General features: G+C 40.8%; 1 protein-coding gene across 1 annotated transcript in view; it reads left to right on the top strand.

Annotated features, from left to right (window-relative positions):
• Window positions 1–11: 11 nt before the first annotated feature.
• Window positions 12–17,559, top strand: part of lrrc75a (leucine rich repeat containing 75A) — an 81,887-nt gene continuing 64,339 nt past the window's right edge. Inside the window, exons 1-2 of the mRNA XM_013264770.3 lie at window positions 12–285; window positions 12,690–12,818. Of these exons, the coding sequence (XP_013120224.1) occupies window positions 34–285; window positions 12,690–12,818 (381 nt within the window). The 5' untranslated portion in view covers window positions 12–33. The remainder of the gene's footprint in view (window positions 286–12,689; window positions 12,819–17,559) is intronic.

Consider the following 17,559-nt stretch of genomic DNA (forward strand, 5'->3'; position numbering starts at 1 on the left):
TTGTTGCCACAGTTCACATTAAGAGGCAGCACTATGGGTGCCAAGCAGGCTAAAGGCCAGGAGCCCGCAGGAGCCAGTCCTCAGCACAGTTGGAAGCGGACACCCACCAAGGAGCGGGGAGACATCTTAGCCTCCCTCATGCTGAAGTCAGGGGACAGGCTGAGCCGTAGCGGGACGCCACCGCCACCCTACCAGCGCCGGATTGGCATGATCCAGGAGATGATGCTGATGGCCAAACAGGGCAAGCAGGACGAGGCCACGGAGATGCTGAAGACGCTCCGACAGGTAGCCGCTCAGTTTTCTTTCTTTTCTCGCTTTTTCTTTCTGCACACTTCCTCTATTCTTTCCTCTCGTGCTGTATTACCTTAAGTTAATGTCAACAGTGATGCTGAAAGAGAAGCCAGGCTCAGACTGACTGCTGATGCTCACTGACTGAAGCCATTCAGAGACTGACTTCCTGCATGCCTGATGAATTGACGCCCTCCCTGCAAGTATGCCTGGCAGTGCCTGACTCTGCTGCATGGGTACAGAGTGGAGAGAGTGCTGTGATTTACAACCTCTCTCAGTCTGGATGCTGCTGTTGCTATAGAGAGAAGAAAAAGCCTAACAACAGGCTGGGAGAATCTGGTGTGGCGAGAAACAAAAGGGAAGCAGGAGAAAGAAAATGCCACCAGTTGATTAGGATGATGTGGAGCGTGGCAGAGAAGGGAAGGGTCTGAGGGTGACAGGGGTAAAATTCTGAGAAACAATCTGTGTGTTTATTACTGTGACAGTAAGGAAACTAAAAAGAGCAGATGAAGACAGTGAGGGAAGAAACTGATTTCGACACACTTCACAGAGCCCATACACTGGCAGTGTTTATAGTTTATCCCCTCGTGACTCAAACTCAGGGAGCAGCACCTGAGGCTTATAGACACACAGCTTCCCCAGATTACTGTTTGGACTTTGGAGATTTTCATCAGAATTGTTCTGTTACTATTTACTGACCAAACCTCTCTGCACTGGTGGCAGATGGCAGTGATAAGCAAATGTTAACACAAAGGCTATTTTTCCACATACATCACTGTAAGACACTAACTTCCACCCATTGTCTTCCACTTATCTAACTCACTGTCACTTATCCCATCTGCCATAGGGCGACAGATTTTTTTGTTTGTATCAGTTAATTAGATAATGGGGGAAAAAAACTGGTAGCTGTAGCCTAAAGCATCAGTATAGAAAGAAACCTGTTCACGTAAGACTGGAATGCCAGTGAAATTTTAATAATTTGCACAGATTCAATTTGATTTCAAATAAATTTTGTTTATATAGCACCAAATCACAACATTCACCTAAAGGTGCCTCATATTGTAATGTAAACGCCGTACAATAACAGAGACAACCCCAACAATGAGACAATCCCCTAGGTGAGGGGTGTCCAACTCCAGTCCTCAAGGGCCAGTGTCCTGCAAGTTTTAGATATCACTCTGGGTCAGCACATCTGAATCAAATGATTAGGTGATTACCAGGCCTCTGGAGAACATCAACACATGTTGAGGAGGTAATTTAGCCATTTAAATCAGCTGTGTTGGATCAAGGACACATCTAAAACCTGCAGGACACCAGCACTTGAGGATGGGAGTTGGACACCCCTGCCTTAAGAGAAAGCACTTGACGACAGTGGGAAGGAAAAACTCCATTTTAACAGGAAGAAACCTCCAGCAGAACTAGGTCTAGGAAGGGGCAGCTGTGGAAGAGAGCTACAGATGGCCATGAAGTGAAATAACTGTTATGAATATAAGAAGTGAAGTTGAATTCATCTCAGCTTTTAGGTGACTGATCCTGGGCAAAATGTAAATAAAGCAGAATGCAGTGATTTACAGATCTCATAAACTCAGGTTTCATTCACATTCGAACTCAGAAAACATATCAAATGTTTGACCTGAGAAAGTGAGCCATTTTGAAGGGAAGAACTAAGTTCGTTTTAAATTTGGTGCTTTTAAGCTGCTGGACTTTTTGGAATGTTGTCCGATTCTTGTCTGACAGAGGATTGTAGCTACTTGGATCTTCTTTATCATTATTTTCTTTTCATGATGTTCCAATTTTTTCAGCTCGTGATAGGTACTCGTACTGCTCTACTACAAAGCCATGCTGTTATAATAGCTTCAGTATGGAGTTTAACTTTGTGTTGCTGAAATATGAAGGCCTTCCCTGAAAAAGACATCATTGGGATGTGTTGCTCTAAAACAGGGGTGGGGGAACTCCAGGCCTCATGCAGGTTTTAAGTGTTCTTGAGCCAAAACAGCAGATTTAAATGGCTAAATTACCTCCTCAACATGTCTTGAAGCTCTCCAGAGGCCTGGTAATGAACTAATCATTTGATTCAGGTGTGTTGACCCAGGGTGATATCTAAAACCTGCAGGACACCAGCCTGGAGTTGTATACCATTCCAGATGTGCAAGCTACCGTTTTGATAGGCAATAATGCACCCCAGTATCATCAGAGATGCTGATAGCAAGGGCCTCTCCTCTTTAGTTTGGAGGATACGCCATCCATGTTTCCCACAAAGAATTTTAGATTTGGATTGATCTGATCACAGAGCAGTTTTCTACTTTCAGTCCATTTTAAATGAGTTTTGGGTCAGAGAAGACAGCAGTGTTTTTGAAACTTGTTCACACATGGCTTCTTCTCTGCATGACAGAACTTTAACCTGCATGCGTGGGTGTTCAGAGACAGTGATTTCCGGAAGTGTTCCTGATCATGTTTGTCAGTGCTGTCTGAGGGCCTGAAGGCCAAGGACATCCAATACAGGATTGGCCTTGTCCCTTGCTTACAGAGATTCCTCCAGATTCTTTGAGTCTTTTTGATGATGTCATGTACTGGAGATGATGAGATATTCAAAATCTTTGCAAATTTAGAAGTCTGGACAGTAATGTATTAATCTGCAATTGTCTGCACTTCTGAGAATCACTGGCTCTCTCAGATGATCTTTTAATACATTTTCAACTGATTGGTTACACGAGTAACCAATTTTTTTCCCACAGGAAAAAAGTTCCACAAGTTCCTCCAGCACTTATTCTTTTATTTTGTTATTATTTGTTATTTCTGTTTTCACAATCAGCTATTTCAGCATCGCAAGCTCCAAGTCAGATGCTCGTAAACCTCCTGAAAGCAGAACTGACTGAAACAAAAACTGGTTTAGATTTAGTTTGAAACAGGTAGAAAAATTGACTTCCCCAAATGGTTCCTGTTTCTTGTAGGAATTTCAGACTATTTCCTCTTGAAAGAATGAACTACTTTTAGATGTGTTTTGTTTGTTTGTTTTTTAGAGATTTTCCACATTAGAAGCAGCTTATATGGCTGCTTCGGGTACCTCTACCTAATGGCAATCAATTTAAACACTGTAACGGCCACTACTATAACTACAAGGTCTCTATCAGCACTTTGTTCTTTCTCATGTTGTCAGTAATAATAATAATAATAATAATAATAATAATAATAAAATTATTATTATTTATGTTATTATTTATAATAATTTATTCATTATTTTATTTATAATAAAATGTATAGCCTAGCTTAGTGATGGCGGATTTAGGCCATTTGTTGTAATGCTGAGTGGTGGAAAGAAAATGTCCAACTAGCACTGAGTAATCAGTAAACAGTAATCTGGGGAAGCTGTGTGTCTATAAGCCTGAGGTGCTGCTCCCTGAGTTTGAGTACCAAATGGGTACTCAGGGATGTTGGAGACTGAAGGATCTGGTCTGTATTTCTTTATCAGCAGGGTGTTCCAGCTTTAGAGGCCAAACGGAGAAGGCTGAAAACAAACTGGGTTGCCTTACATTTTCATTAACATAATAGAGATAATAACAGTTTTTCATGTTGGGTCATGAAGACATAATTGATGGAGTTCCAGTAATATAATGATGATATTTGGTTTCATGTTGCGGAGGGCCTGTGCTCTGCCGGAACAGTACGTGACGGACAGAAACAGGATGAATTGGATAAAGACAATTACTATGAATAAAGGGAAGCAGGAGGAGAGAAAAAAGAAAGACTACCAGCTACAGCAGAGGCCAGACAAGAAGTGGTGGTGAGTGATTTCAGAGACAGTGAAAGACAGCACTTAAAGGGAAAAATGACAGAGAGCGAGAGAGAGAGAGAAGGGAAAAGGAAACAAGGAGAGATGAAAGTGAAGCGCTGATTTTAAAGAGTGTGTTGGTTACCAGCGTCTCCTTATTGTTGCTTGGAAACAATGGCGATAAACTGGCGAGCTTGAATCAAGTAGACATTGATTAATGAAGCAGGAGCTCTGTTAGGAGATAATGAGGAGGCCTTCTTCTCAATCACTGCTCTTCAATTAACTCACAACCAAAAACTGGCATCTCTCTACACCGTTCGCCCCTGGGCTGCCTCACAGCTGATCGCTTAACTGTAAGAAAGAGCGCCGGAGGAAAGCTTTACTGGCGCTAAATTTATCTGGCAGGGCTCCTTCAGGTGTTTCCACTCAGCTGCATGGGATTTATTTGACACCATCACATGTGACCAGGGTTTCTGTCAGATTGTGAAAGCAGTAGCATTGCGGTTGCCTCTAATGTCCGAAGATGCCAGTCAGCTGCTGAAAGCCTGTGGAGCTTAATGCAGGGAGTAAGTCTGGTTCACCAAACTCTGTTTCATCACAAACATGCGATAAAAGAATGGCACCTGCCTTGTGAGGAGGTGTCCCATAGTGAGATCTGAATTGTGGCAGTGATGTTAGAAAACACAAATGAAGTCCCCTGTGGCAAGAGTTTGAAGCATTAAAAATCCAATCCAATCCTTATCGTTGTGGATAAGGTTAGACTCTGACATGTGCTGCTAAAATGATTTTATTAGAAATGTGATGAGGGCTGAACAGAAAAATGGCAAAAATGATTAAAACAGACTAAATCCACATCAACGAGAAAAGAATATTAAGATGTTTCAACTCTGTGTATGACAATGAAAGAGTGGGAAGAAGAAAAAGGAAGGATGTAAAAACACAGGAAAACCTTCAAAATAACCAGAGGAAGTGAACTGTAAAGGACACCAAGACAAAGACCGTGACTTCATGTTACAGCAGCATGATTTGTGTCCAGAGCCTCCAAAGACTCACCGTTTTCCCAGAACTGCAGAAGTTCCCTGTGGAGTTTTGTCCTGTTTTGATAAAGCACATCATAAAAGAGTGGATCTGTCTCCACTGTTGTTCGCTCAGCCATCTTTTATTTTTGTCTAATCAGCACTTGAGGGGCAGTGTCTCAACGTGGTACCATTTGATTGAATGATTCATATTGTCCTCTTTGAATCACCGTGGGTTGAGTACTGCTGGCAGTGCTAATCAGCAAATTCAAGATCGGTCGTGCACCATTTCAATAGAGACAATGACATGGCGGTCAAAACGTCATGAAAAAAGCCCCAACAGTTACATTAGCTGCCCCTTGTTTTATAGACAGAAAAACAAGAAAAAAATAAAACTCTTTCCCTCATAATTGTCACAATAAACTAGCCAGTTAACCTGTTTATTAGAAGAACAGAGTAGAACAGACTTGTATTAATAAAATATAAAATAAATCTAAATAAAAAAAATTAAAAAAAGAAAAAAGATATATTCATGGGAGAAATATTTTTTTAACGTCTGCATACATATAATAGTAAAAACTATCTGTCTACCAATATATGATCAGCATATACACTATATAACTTTTATGCATAGACTGAATATAAAAGATGGCCGTGGTAATGTGGTAAAGTGTGTGAATCTTGCATTCTTTTAAATGGCCAGCAGGGGGGGGACTCCTCTGGTTGTATGCATGTCTATGAGAAAATGGTCATCAACTTCCTCAGTGATGGGTTTATGGGCTCCATCGCTACCTTAGAGTTTTCTTCAATAACAGCATGATCTACATTTTATAAACGATGGTCCTCATTAGAGTCCAGAAAGACAATACATCAGGACTTGATTTATGGTCAGCCTATGTTGTAATTAACAAGTTGATACTGTACATTCATACATGCTAGGTTAATGCTGCCTGTCTGGGCCCTGGACACTGTCTTAAAAGAGAATCTTGGTCTCAAGAGTTTCATTTCCTGGGTAAATAAAGGTTCTGATTCTTAGCATTTGTTTCGATGTCTCACTATGCACCTCCCTGAGTATTCCTCAGAAGCATGTATCTCATTCTGCCAATCCTGATTGGGTGGTGATTGCAACAATCACATTGGGCAGAGCCACCCAACCTTTAAATAGCTTGCACTGTTACATAGTCGTTGTTCAAAAACCTATTCTCGTTTCAGGGCATATATCTCAAGCTAGCTAGCTTCTTAGCTAGCCTAAGAAGCTAGCTAGTTTCATAGGCTAGCTAGCTTAACTGTCCACAGACAGGAGTGTTAGCTATTTCCCGTTGCCGGACGGTAGCTAACTAACGGTCTCCAACAACGGCTAGCGCACCAAGCTGGCCTGTCGGGAACAGATCCCTTGTTGCCCTCAGCCAAAACTGCGGCTGATGGTGGCGACAGGGAGGGAGTCGTGGAAGCCGAACCACAGGCTGGCACCATGTTAGTAATAAATAAATACCCACATAGCAAAATTGGTATGGCCCGGATCTGGCCCACACGATGTGCTTACACATGGCCCACACACCGCAAAGAATGACGGCCCTTTGGTGGCCCAGATCTGGTTTGCCAGATGTGGCCAACACATGGGCCAGCACAAGGCCAGTTTCAGACACGCTGCTGGCCCTGTGATGGCCCAGAACAGTTTCAGCTCTGGCCCCAGATGTCAGCCTAATGTGTACCTTAATCAAGCCATGTAATAACAACATGTGCCAGAACATAATAGTGCAAAAGTAACATGACAAAACTCTGTTCAGACACTGAATGGACTGATTCTTATATAATGGTTTTATGCTCTCCCGGATTACTCAAAGTGCTCCATACAACATTCACCCAATCACACACTTCCTCTAAACTGAGTGCTTCCTAACTACATTCATACACATTCACACTCTTGACATGCAGACTGGAAGAGCTAGGGATCGAACCACTAACCTTCCGATCAGTAGGTGACCTGCTGTACCTCCTGAGCTACAGCCACCCACTGGCAAAGATGAGTAAACCATCACTAGGTTTTGGATAAAGTGTACACTCACAAACCTGTCAAACCTGCATTTGAAGCGTTGGCTACCATAGCAGTATAGTATTGCAACATGGCATTTGGGTCTTCTACCTAAAATAGGAAAATAGGAACATAAAAAGTGCCATCATTGCCAGCTTGATGCCCATATCTGGTTGACATATACCCTGCCATGACACCGGTCAGTCAGAAGTGCCAGCTTGATGCCAGATCCAGGCCAGACCTATTTTCTATGAGCCTGGGCCACATAACCTAAACCACAATCGAGCCAGATATGGCATGCCATCACATAGACAGTGCCATCTAGGCCAGGCCTGGCCCATATCTGGATGACATAAGTCTTATCATCCCAGAAGTCAGCCAGCAGTGCCGGCTTGATACCGGATCCGGGCCAGACCTGCTTGCTATGTGGGTAAAATAATCCACAGTGTCTGTAAAGGTTCTCAGTCATCCAGGTTATCGTAGTCTAAGGAGCTTGGAAAGAAAAGCGTCTGGACTTCTTTGAGTTGCTTAAGACGTTTCACCTCTCATTCGAGAAGCTTCTTCAATTCTAACGTCAAATAGTGGAGAGTCCCAGATTTAAGTCCTAGGGGAGTGTCCCCCAAGAGGGTCATGAACCCCCTGTTGATACTCTACCTAATCACACGAGCCAAGGTGTGAAAACAGGTGTGGGTCACAATCAGCCAAGGTTTTGGGTGAACCCACTGTGAAACCTAGCCCCACCCTATCATGTGATTTCCTGAGGTCAAATGGCCCAGGATGTGAATGGGCGTTAAGGTGTCTGGGAAAGGATCTCAAAACTGGATTATGGATGGCAGACGATTGGTGTCGTAAGCCACCGCCTCTGTTCAAAGATGGTCGTTTACAGTGGACATAGATGGCTTATTTCACCCCTCTTTCAAACCATATCTTCTCTGTCCAAAATGTGAACAGTGGCATCCTCGAAAGAGTGACCTTTGTCAGCCGAGTCTTGTCCCGCCGAGGTGGCTCTTCATCGACAGTGACAATCGACAGTGATTGCTCCACATGTCATTTCGTGTTTGTGCAAGGCTGTTAAATATGGCATTTATTTTCTTGTTCTTTACCAAATGTGAGCCCCCGGTCTAGATTCTCTTACAAAAATAATAAAATGGAGGCCTGTCTCGTCAGAGGTGGCGCACTCTCTTTGGTCAGGATGTGATTTTTGATGAAGGTCAACATCTGCTTCATATATGGCTCCATCTGCTTCTGTTGCCATTCCCTTTTATTTAGCAAAGAGCTGCACTTGATCCATTGTGTTTTCCGTGTCTCTCTTCAGCTCCACCTTTGTTCATGTTCAGCCGGGTTCCAACCACTGCTTTGATGTTGACCGATCCTAATTAGTGTGGGCTTTGCTTTCACTAGAACTGTTCTCAGTATGCATGTGTGTGAGTGGCTATGCAATTGACACACAGAGGCCAGGATATTAGACTATGCATTTTTATGCTTTGTCATGTATATTTCATAAGAGGGTAACGTTAATAATGTAATACCTTTCTGGAATGAATATAAATGAACACACACGATAACGATGATAGTGATTATTATTATTTATGTTTTTTCTATAATGATTGTCGTTATTATTAGCTAATGTAAAAAAAATTTCTTTCTTCTCTCGAGCTGGTAACTAATAGAAGTATCGCACACACATACAGTTTCTCCTATCACATGCTAAACGTTCCTGGTTATTACCACATCCTAATGAGTTATCCAACTAACTTTGGTTTTTTATTTTTCTGTAAGTGCGCTGTTTGTTCCTGTCTTGTTCTTTTTTCCCCTGTTCTATTGTTAGTGTGGTATTGAAACATGATATTAGGCTCTTGGAGACACTTGGAAGAATTCTAGAAATATAATCAGTGTCCTAAACTAAGCACAAATTGATACTTTTGTTTCCATATAATCAAGGGTTCAGGGGGTTGGGACGCTCATCTTGTAACCAGAAGGTTGCCGATTCGATCCCCAGCTCTGTCTGTCCTGGTCGTTGTGTCCTTGTGTCCCTGTGGCAAGACACTTCACCCTACCGCCTACTGGTGTTGGCCAGAGGGGCCGATGGCGCGATATGGCAGCCTTGCTTCTGTCAGTCTTCCCCAGGGCAGCTGTGGCTACAACTGTAGCTTGCCTCCACCAGTGTGTGAATGTGAGAGTGAATGAATAGTAGAATTCTAAAGCGCTTTCAGTGTCTAGAAAAGCGCTATATAAATGCAATCCATTATTATTAAATCCATTACTACTGGTAACAAGTTCTGCTGACAGATTTTTTTTCTTCCAGTCACTTGTTAGCGTACTTCACAGATCAGACCTCATCGTTAGTCCAGAGGTTTGTAAGCCAGAAGTCAGACATTATGGAAAGGTTTAACACTAGCCAATTAGTTTCAGGCTACTGTTGCTGACCACTGGGCCTGAAGCTCAGGCGCATGATTGCATGTTCTCAGTGGGAAACACTGGTCATTGCTAGCGCATATAACATACACCTGTTGATGAACTAATCATAGGTTTCTCTCATGTGGTGTGTTGCTATTAATGCCACCGTTATCTGAAAACACAGCAGCTGATTAATGTCCCTGTGTGTGTGTGTGTGTGTGTGTGTGTGTGTGTGTGTGTGTGTGTGTGTGTGTGTGTGTGTGTGTGTGTGTGTGTCAGTCGAAGCTGCTGTCATTATTTTCGGCCACTCCTACGCAGAACAATAAGCAGCATGGAAACCTCAGTGAGTCATAGCTTTCTCTAGGAGACTGAGCATCCATCAGTCTCGCTCTTCCTTTTTCTCTCATTTCTAAAGGTCTGTCCTGATGCCACTCAGCTGGCAATAAACTGCCTGCAAAACAAATCCAAACACACAAGAAAATATATCTGCACTTACCTACGGGCTAAAAAGTGTCTGGATTCTTGTTACACACATTCTTTCAGCATCTTCCAAGCAGCACTCTAGCATCCACACAAATAATAATGGTATAGATAAAAAGTTAGTAGAGCAAATTACATACTGTGTAAACAATGTAAATTGTTACAGCACATATACAGACCACACATATAATGAAAAAAATACAATTTAAACATTTTCTTTATGAAGCGCATGAATCACGACTATAAATCTGAGCTTGAAGTTTGATCTTGGGGAACGCTAACTTTACCACAAAGTGAAATACATTTTGACAAAATCCCAAAGTGGCAAACTGTTTTTGCCCAATATTTTTCCTGGTATTTTCTAAAAGATAACAGAAATCCTGCCCTCACTCTCAGTTGGTCTCACGAATGTTAACTTTGCAGTTCAAAAGAAAATATACAGAAACTCTATTTCTTTGCAGTTATAAGTATATTAGACGGTTTTTGCCATGTGGTTACTGCAATTTTTTTTTTTTTAGTAACTATGCACTGTGTGCACAATTATTAAAGTAAGAGTAATAAAACAACTCAAAATTTACATATAAACATTTCTGGCATGTCAAAAAAAAAAATCAGTGACCAATATAGCTACCCTCACAAGCCTTCTATTCATGGAGTCTGTCAGTTTCTTGATGTGTTGATGATCAACTTTTTGTGCAGCAGCAACCACAGCCTCCCAGACACTGTTCAGAGAGGTGTACTGTTTTCCTTTACTGTAAATCTCCTGTTTAAGCAGGGCCCACAGGTTCTCAATAGGGTTTAGGTCAGATGAGGAATGTGGCCATGTCATTATTTTTTCATCCTTAAGGCCTTTACTGGCTAGCCATGCAGAGGAGTACTTCGATGCATGCGATGGAGCATTGTCCTGCATAAAAATCATAGTCTTCTTGAAAGATGCAGACTTTTTCCTGCACCACTGCTTGAAGAAAACTGGGAGTAAGTTTGATTTTGAGGCCATCTTCAACCCGAAAAGGTCCAACTAGCTCATCTTTAATAACACCAGCTCATACCAGTACCCCACCTCCACCTTGCTGGCGTCTGAGTCAAAGTGGAGCTCTGTGTCTTTTACTAATCTAGCCATGGGCTCAGCCATCTGGTCCATCAAGAGTCACTCTCATCTCATCAGTCCATAAAACCTTTGAAAAATCTGTCTTCAGATATTTCTTGGCCCAGTCTTGATGTTTCAACTTGTGTGTTTTGTTCAGTGGTGGTTGGGTTTCAGCCTTCCTTACCTTGGCCATGTCTCTAAGCACTGAACACCTTGTACTTCTGGACACCCCGGGTAGGTTGCAGTTCTGGAATATAGCAGCACTGTAGGATAATGGGTTCCTGGTAGCTTCACTTTTGATTCTTCTCAAACCATTTTGCCTGAGGAAGAGAAGCTGCATAGAAATTATGCACACCTTTATATAGAGTGTTGATCTTCCGAGGCCGCACCCTCACTCATTACGCAAATACACATCACCTGATATGCTTAAATCCAATAAGGACTCAAGTTTATACAGCTTGAAGTTGGAAAATTTGCATAAAAATTATGATATGGCCAAAATACTCACTTGCCTAAGTGTATTGATTCAACCACAACAGAATCAACTTTTGGAGATTTACTGATCTGGATGATTGAGCATGCATCAAGAAATATTTTGTGACATTATTTATTAAAGCGCAGCCTATGCTTTAAGCATGGTCATTAGCTTTGAAAGTGTGATATTAGATAAATTAGTTGATCTGATGATGGAGCTTGAGGAGAAGTTGCAGCACAGCTAAAAATGAGCACTCAAGCAGAAAAAAACTAGGGCTCACTCATGGTCTGCAAAGGGTAAATGCAGAATATTTTGGTGTTCCACCATTTTCTGCTTTGACAGGATCAAGCAGGAAATAAATGTAGTATTTTAGAACTGCAGTTATGTATTTGGGAGCTGGACCAGACTTTTACAGAACAAATTTGTCTCTCATACTCTTGTTGTACTTGTGTTTTAGCCTTTTAATTTTGTTCCCAAACAAATCAACTTTTGGGTGCTTATAATGGAGCAAGATGGATAATGTAAATGATTAATGTCATCAGTGACTTGAGCTCAAACAAATAGAATAGCATGGTTGTTTTGCTCAGTTGTACTGCATCCAGCACACACAGCCTGTGCTGCTTTAGGCTTCATATTATAGTCAGTGACAGGAGCTTTTCCTCAAAATACTTTCAACTGTGGCAGTCTAATCCTCTCCTGCACACTTTCATGTTGCGTTGTCATTCATGTTGACTTTTGAAGTTTTAACAAGGCCGCTGTTCATGTGTGAAGCTCTGCCAACAGGTTTATGCTTCATCGGCTTTGATGGGGCTTGAGATGTGACAAATTTTGTTTTTTGGCCTCCTCTCCAGAAACCAGACAGTCAGACAGCAGGAAGCAGTTCAGCGGGCTTTAATTCAATGCTTTAGGGGATCGGGAAGTTTAAAAACCTGCATTCAGAATGTAAATGTCTTTGACACACTCGTTCAGACTTACATATCAGGGAATGAATGAATTCGTAGCAGTCATGGAACTGTTTTGTGTTTGCTGTATTCTTTTCTCTTTTTTCCTTCATTTTTCCTTTTTTTAATGTAGAGCCTGTTTATATGAAATGTGCTACATAAATATATGGCTAATACATATGGTCTTACTTAATGTGTGTGTAGGACCTAGGCATGGAATCAACATCACTGGATGACGTGTTGTACCGCTACGCCAGCTTCAGAAACCTGGTTGATCCCATCACGCATGATCTGATTATCAGTCTGGCGCGATATGTCCACTGCCCCAAGACGGTAGGACACACACGCACACGCACACACACACACACACGCACACGCACACACACACACACACACACACACACACCCACACACACACACACAGTGTAAATAAATGCTAATAAAACCTAGTACCTCCTACTGTAAAGACTCCTGGGCATGCTAACATAAACACACACACTGTCACTGACTGATGTTATTTATTGCGTTGCTGCTATCAGATGATCTCCTGACTCATTTCTTTGATACTATTTGGTTACGGAAGTGCTCTAAAGTAGCTGTGTATTATATGTGTGTCCTTGAGGGAACTACTGCTGCTTGTGTTTGTTCACTCATGTAGTCCAGTGTGTCACTGAAGGACAGAGAGGGAGAGGGAAAGAGAGCGTGGCAGCAGCGACGCACAATGAATAATGCAAGGAAGAAGGAGGGGTGATGGAGATGAAGATAGGAATTCAGAGGCCTGATGTGTAATTTCTGTACATTCTGTTGTGAAACACTGTTGCCCTGAAGCTGGCTGTGCCAAAAGTCTTTTTTCTAGCAAACACTGACTCCTTTTCAATGTTCTCAGCCTATGATGATGCAGAAACATTACTGAAACAATTAACTAATTGGTATAATCTATATGTGTGGCCATTAAATCCTGACCTTTCTAATGCAGGCTTTGCACTTTAATTTGATGGGTTTCCTATGAAAACAGAATGCTTGAGATGTGAAAAATAAGTATTGCACATCTGCACAACTTCCACAGAGAAAAGGCAAATATTTAGTGCAGACCTATGACTGCTCAAGAGTCAGTACATTTTTACCAGCTGTGTGTCATCATGGCAGAATTTGCTAATTACTCTGGCAAGTGTCAGTGTGTATGTTTGTGGAAAGCTCAATTATATAGGGATACCATGTGTTTGCGTTCCCTCATACACACGCAGACAAGCCTAGACATGCCTAAAACTGAGAGCAGCCACCCTCTGATGATGCTTTATGCCTGACTTAGGCTTCTGCAGGGAATCTTTGTAGTCCTCACGTAATTCAGAGGTGGGCAGGTCGATCTAGTATAGATACCAACAAATGTATACTAGTGTGATAGAATCAATGCTTTGTTTCTATGCTCTAAGTTCATTGTGTAGCCCACTGAAATTAGTTTTTTGGAAATGAAACGATACACCTCAAACATGCACTATGAAAAATGTCTAAACCTTTTTGTGTTGACTGTTGCATCTATTTTATTTATTTTTCTATAAAATATTCAAATAACAGAGGTTCACCCAAAGTGCTTTAGAGACAGACACATTTACATTTCAAGTCTCAAAAAACCCTCAAAAGTTCAAAATAAATGAAAAGCTGGTGTGTTTTTGTTGCCTTCAATAATTCTGGAAAGTAAAAATCACGGTGATTTAGTGGTTATTAAAATGTGCTCAGAATTTGCAAATTGATAATGATTTATCTGGTAAAAAGTAGATGCTGATAAAAGGTAGCTTCAGATTTTTTTTTTATAATAATAACTAGCATGCTTGTGCTCTTGGGCTGTAGTTACATCGTAAGGTTTAAAAACTAAGCTTTGAAATGAATAGTGGTAGCAAAAACCGAGATAGGCCGGCAGTGATCACTGCCTTTATTTAGGGGCTTGTTGAGATCTAATAGAACAACATACAAACCATTAAAACGTTAAAAACACAACAGCCTTAATAAACACAGATTAGTTTTGAACGGGAAGCAGGGTTCATATGTCATCACCTAAAGATCGGATATCCCACCTGCTGTGAATGTTTTAATGCAGTACAGTTGTTATTATTATCACTTGTCACATCCTGTTTATGACAGTTAAAATAGAGGAAGTAGAAATAAAATTGTCTCATGTAAACTGTATATGGTGTTAAATAGGCCTATACTCCTGTACTGTAATGTCGGTCATAAGGGTGGTACTTTAAGAGCCATATATTTTATGAGGTTGTACTCATTGTGAGTTTGAGAACCACTGCCCTAAATCAAGTTATCTCCATTAATGCTAGCTAACATAATGTGCTTCCTCAAAGAAAAAGGCTAAATGCATTAGTAATCGTGGGCAATGATAATTGATGAAATACCCAGAACACACATAAACTCTCTACATCTAGTCTTCACTACAATGGCAATAGTGAAAACAGTCCCCTTTGGCTTTTTATAACCAGTAGGTTTCATCCATCTTTTATATAAAATTTATGAAACTGACTTGCTCTTTCCCCACTAAAGTGACTTTTTTGTCTTGCTTGCTGATTAGAAACAAAACATCAAAACTTGAAGATTAGCATTTTTTTTAAAAAGTAAACTAATATTAGCATAGCATTGGGTGTAATGGCACACTTTCATATTGCTATTAGACAGCCATCTAAACCTTCCATCTGACATGTAGTACAGAAATATACTGTAAATGTGTACCAACATGTACACAGTTTGCAGTTTTTTCTGCTAATCTCATGCTTAAATAAGCAAGGGAACTTTATTTTGAAGAATAGTTGGTGCAATTGAAAGATCAAATTAAGCTCAAAAGTAAAACTAGATTACACAACTAGACAACAAATGGATCAGACTCACTTTATAGACAGACTTCTTTAATGAAAACATTGTGAACAGTGATCTGTAGTCTGAGGGAAAAGGGTAAGGTATAAAATACTCACTTATATCACTGCAACCAGGTGCATTCTGGGAGAAATGCTCGACACACAGCTACAGTCAAAAAGGAGGGTACTGTGTGTAGTTCATAACAGGGGAATGGATTGTGGCTGAAAAGAACAAAGCAGGAATGAGAAAGGGTGTTGTTCAGTGAAGAGAGAAACACAACATAACGTACAGACAGAAGCACAGAGAGGTGTTATCTCACTTGTTTCACTCCGGCCATTCTTGTCTGACACATTGCATCACTGTTCTTTTACTTTTCTGACCTGGCTGTCAATCACAGTGTTTATTCTTCATTCATTCTTCGTTCATTCTTTTTTATTATTATTATTGAATAGATAGATCATCAGAACAGGCAACATTTTTCCAGTAAAAAAAATGTTGTATAGCCAGAGATTCTCTTCTATTCACTTGCTTCAATGAGGCATTTTCACCAGAGAGCTGCTGCTCACTGGATATGTTCTTTTATTCAGACCATTTTCTGTAAACCCTAGATGATGGTTCTGTGGGAAAATCCAGTGTCTGACATATTACAACCAGCCTTTCTTTCACCAAAAACCATGCTATGTTCAAAGTCACTTAAATCCCATTTCACCTCCATTCTGATGCTCCAGGTTTGAACTTCAGCAGGTTGTCTCGACCATGTTTACATGCCTAACTGCATTACTGAGCTGCTGCAGTCTGACTGGCTGATTAGGTATTTGAGTTAATGAAGTGGGGCCAGTGAGTGTGTTATGTTTGTAAGGCTTGGATAAAACAGCCTCTCTGTATTCCCTTGTGTGACAGCTAATTATTTTTATTGAAAAACAATTTCACACCTTGTTAAGGATAAATGTTTTGTCTTTGGCTGCATGGAAATCTAATTTGAGCCTCTCAGTAACATGTTATATGTTGTCAGATGCTCAGTCCTGTATATTCGACTGTTTCATTAAGCCTTGTTTCCTAAGGGCAGATGAACTGGTTCAGCATATATAAGGTGATATTTAATGTTGCTGTTTTTTATAGGCATTTGACAGGTATACACAGCAAGAGTGTGAAAGTCAACTGAAACAGTAAAATCTTGGTAGGCTTGTAGAAAAATCAAAACTATGAACTACAAAAGCAGAGTAACATAATATTTGACAGATGTTTGACTGTGTGAATGCACTTCTTTTTATTCCGGCATTTGTCACTGCAGCCCTGAAAATCCGGGCAGTTCCACACACTGGTCCACAGCTTCACACAGAGGAAATTCCCATCAGGCAGCACCACAAAAGCAAGAAGCGTCTTCCCAGAGACCCCTTCCACCCAGCACTCAACCTGCTCTTGCATAAAGCCGGCTGATAACGCTGCTTTGAAGCGGACGGAACATGTTTTCCTTAGCACAATGTGCACTGAGTGCTGCACTTCCACTTTATTTTCTACAGCGGTGGTTGTGTGTATGGCTGCTGCTGCTGCTGCTATGTTGCCGGTTGCATTTTTTTTTTCCAGTATCAAATTTCTTGATGAAACTTGTCGGTTAGTATAAAAAACAGTAAAGTCAGTGGAGTATTAATCACACTGTTTATAACTAAACAAAAGTCCTGAGAGCCTTTTAGCTAAGGACAGGATTAGCAGATTAAGGCAGTAGTACGTAAACACAAATGGAATTGTTGAGTGCATAATATTAATCCAACATCCTCTATAAGTTTACAAGGTGAATGAAAGGGGAAACGGACCCTGAAATACATATCAAACCTCTGTTTTTCAACTAACAAGGCAAACTAAACATCAGAAAGAAAGCACACTCCTGGATAGTACTGCCACTATCGATAATAAAGCAACTCCCACACACTTAGATATGAACACATTACAGTCAATCCCAGATGAGCAGGTATTGATTTTACAGTAAATATGAGATCAATCAAACTGCATCCTATTCATCAAGTCAAATGTGGAGCAAAGTGACCTTTCATTAAAGGTCCATCTAAAGAAGCAGGTATATATATATTAATGTGCTGTGTTACTAAATGTAGTTTCCCAGACAGACTGCATGAGCTGTTATATTTCTGTTTAATAAAAGTTGCTGCATGTTTCATTTTATACAATTAAAGACCCACAAAGAAGAAAATGAGCATTTTTTTATCTT

Source organism: Oreochromis niloticus, linkage group LG14, assembly GCF_001858045.2.
Source record: "Oreochromis niloticus isolate F11D_XX linkage group LG14, O_niloticus_UMD_NMBU, whole genome shotgun sequence".
Classification (NCBI taxonomy): domain Eukaryota; kingdom Metazoa; phylum Chordata; class Actinopteri; order Cichliformes; family Cichlidae; genus Oreochromis; species Oreochromis niloticus.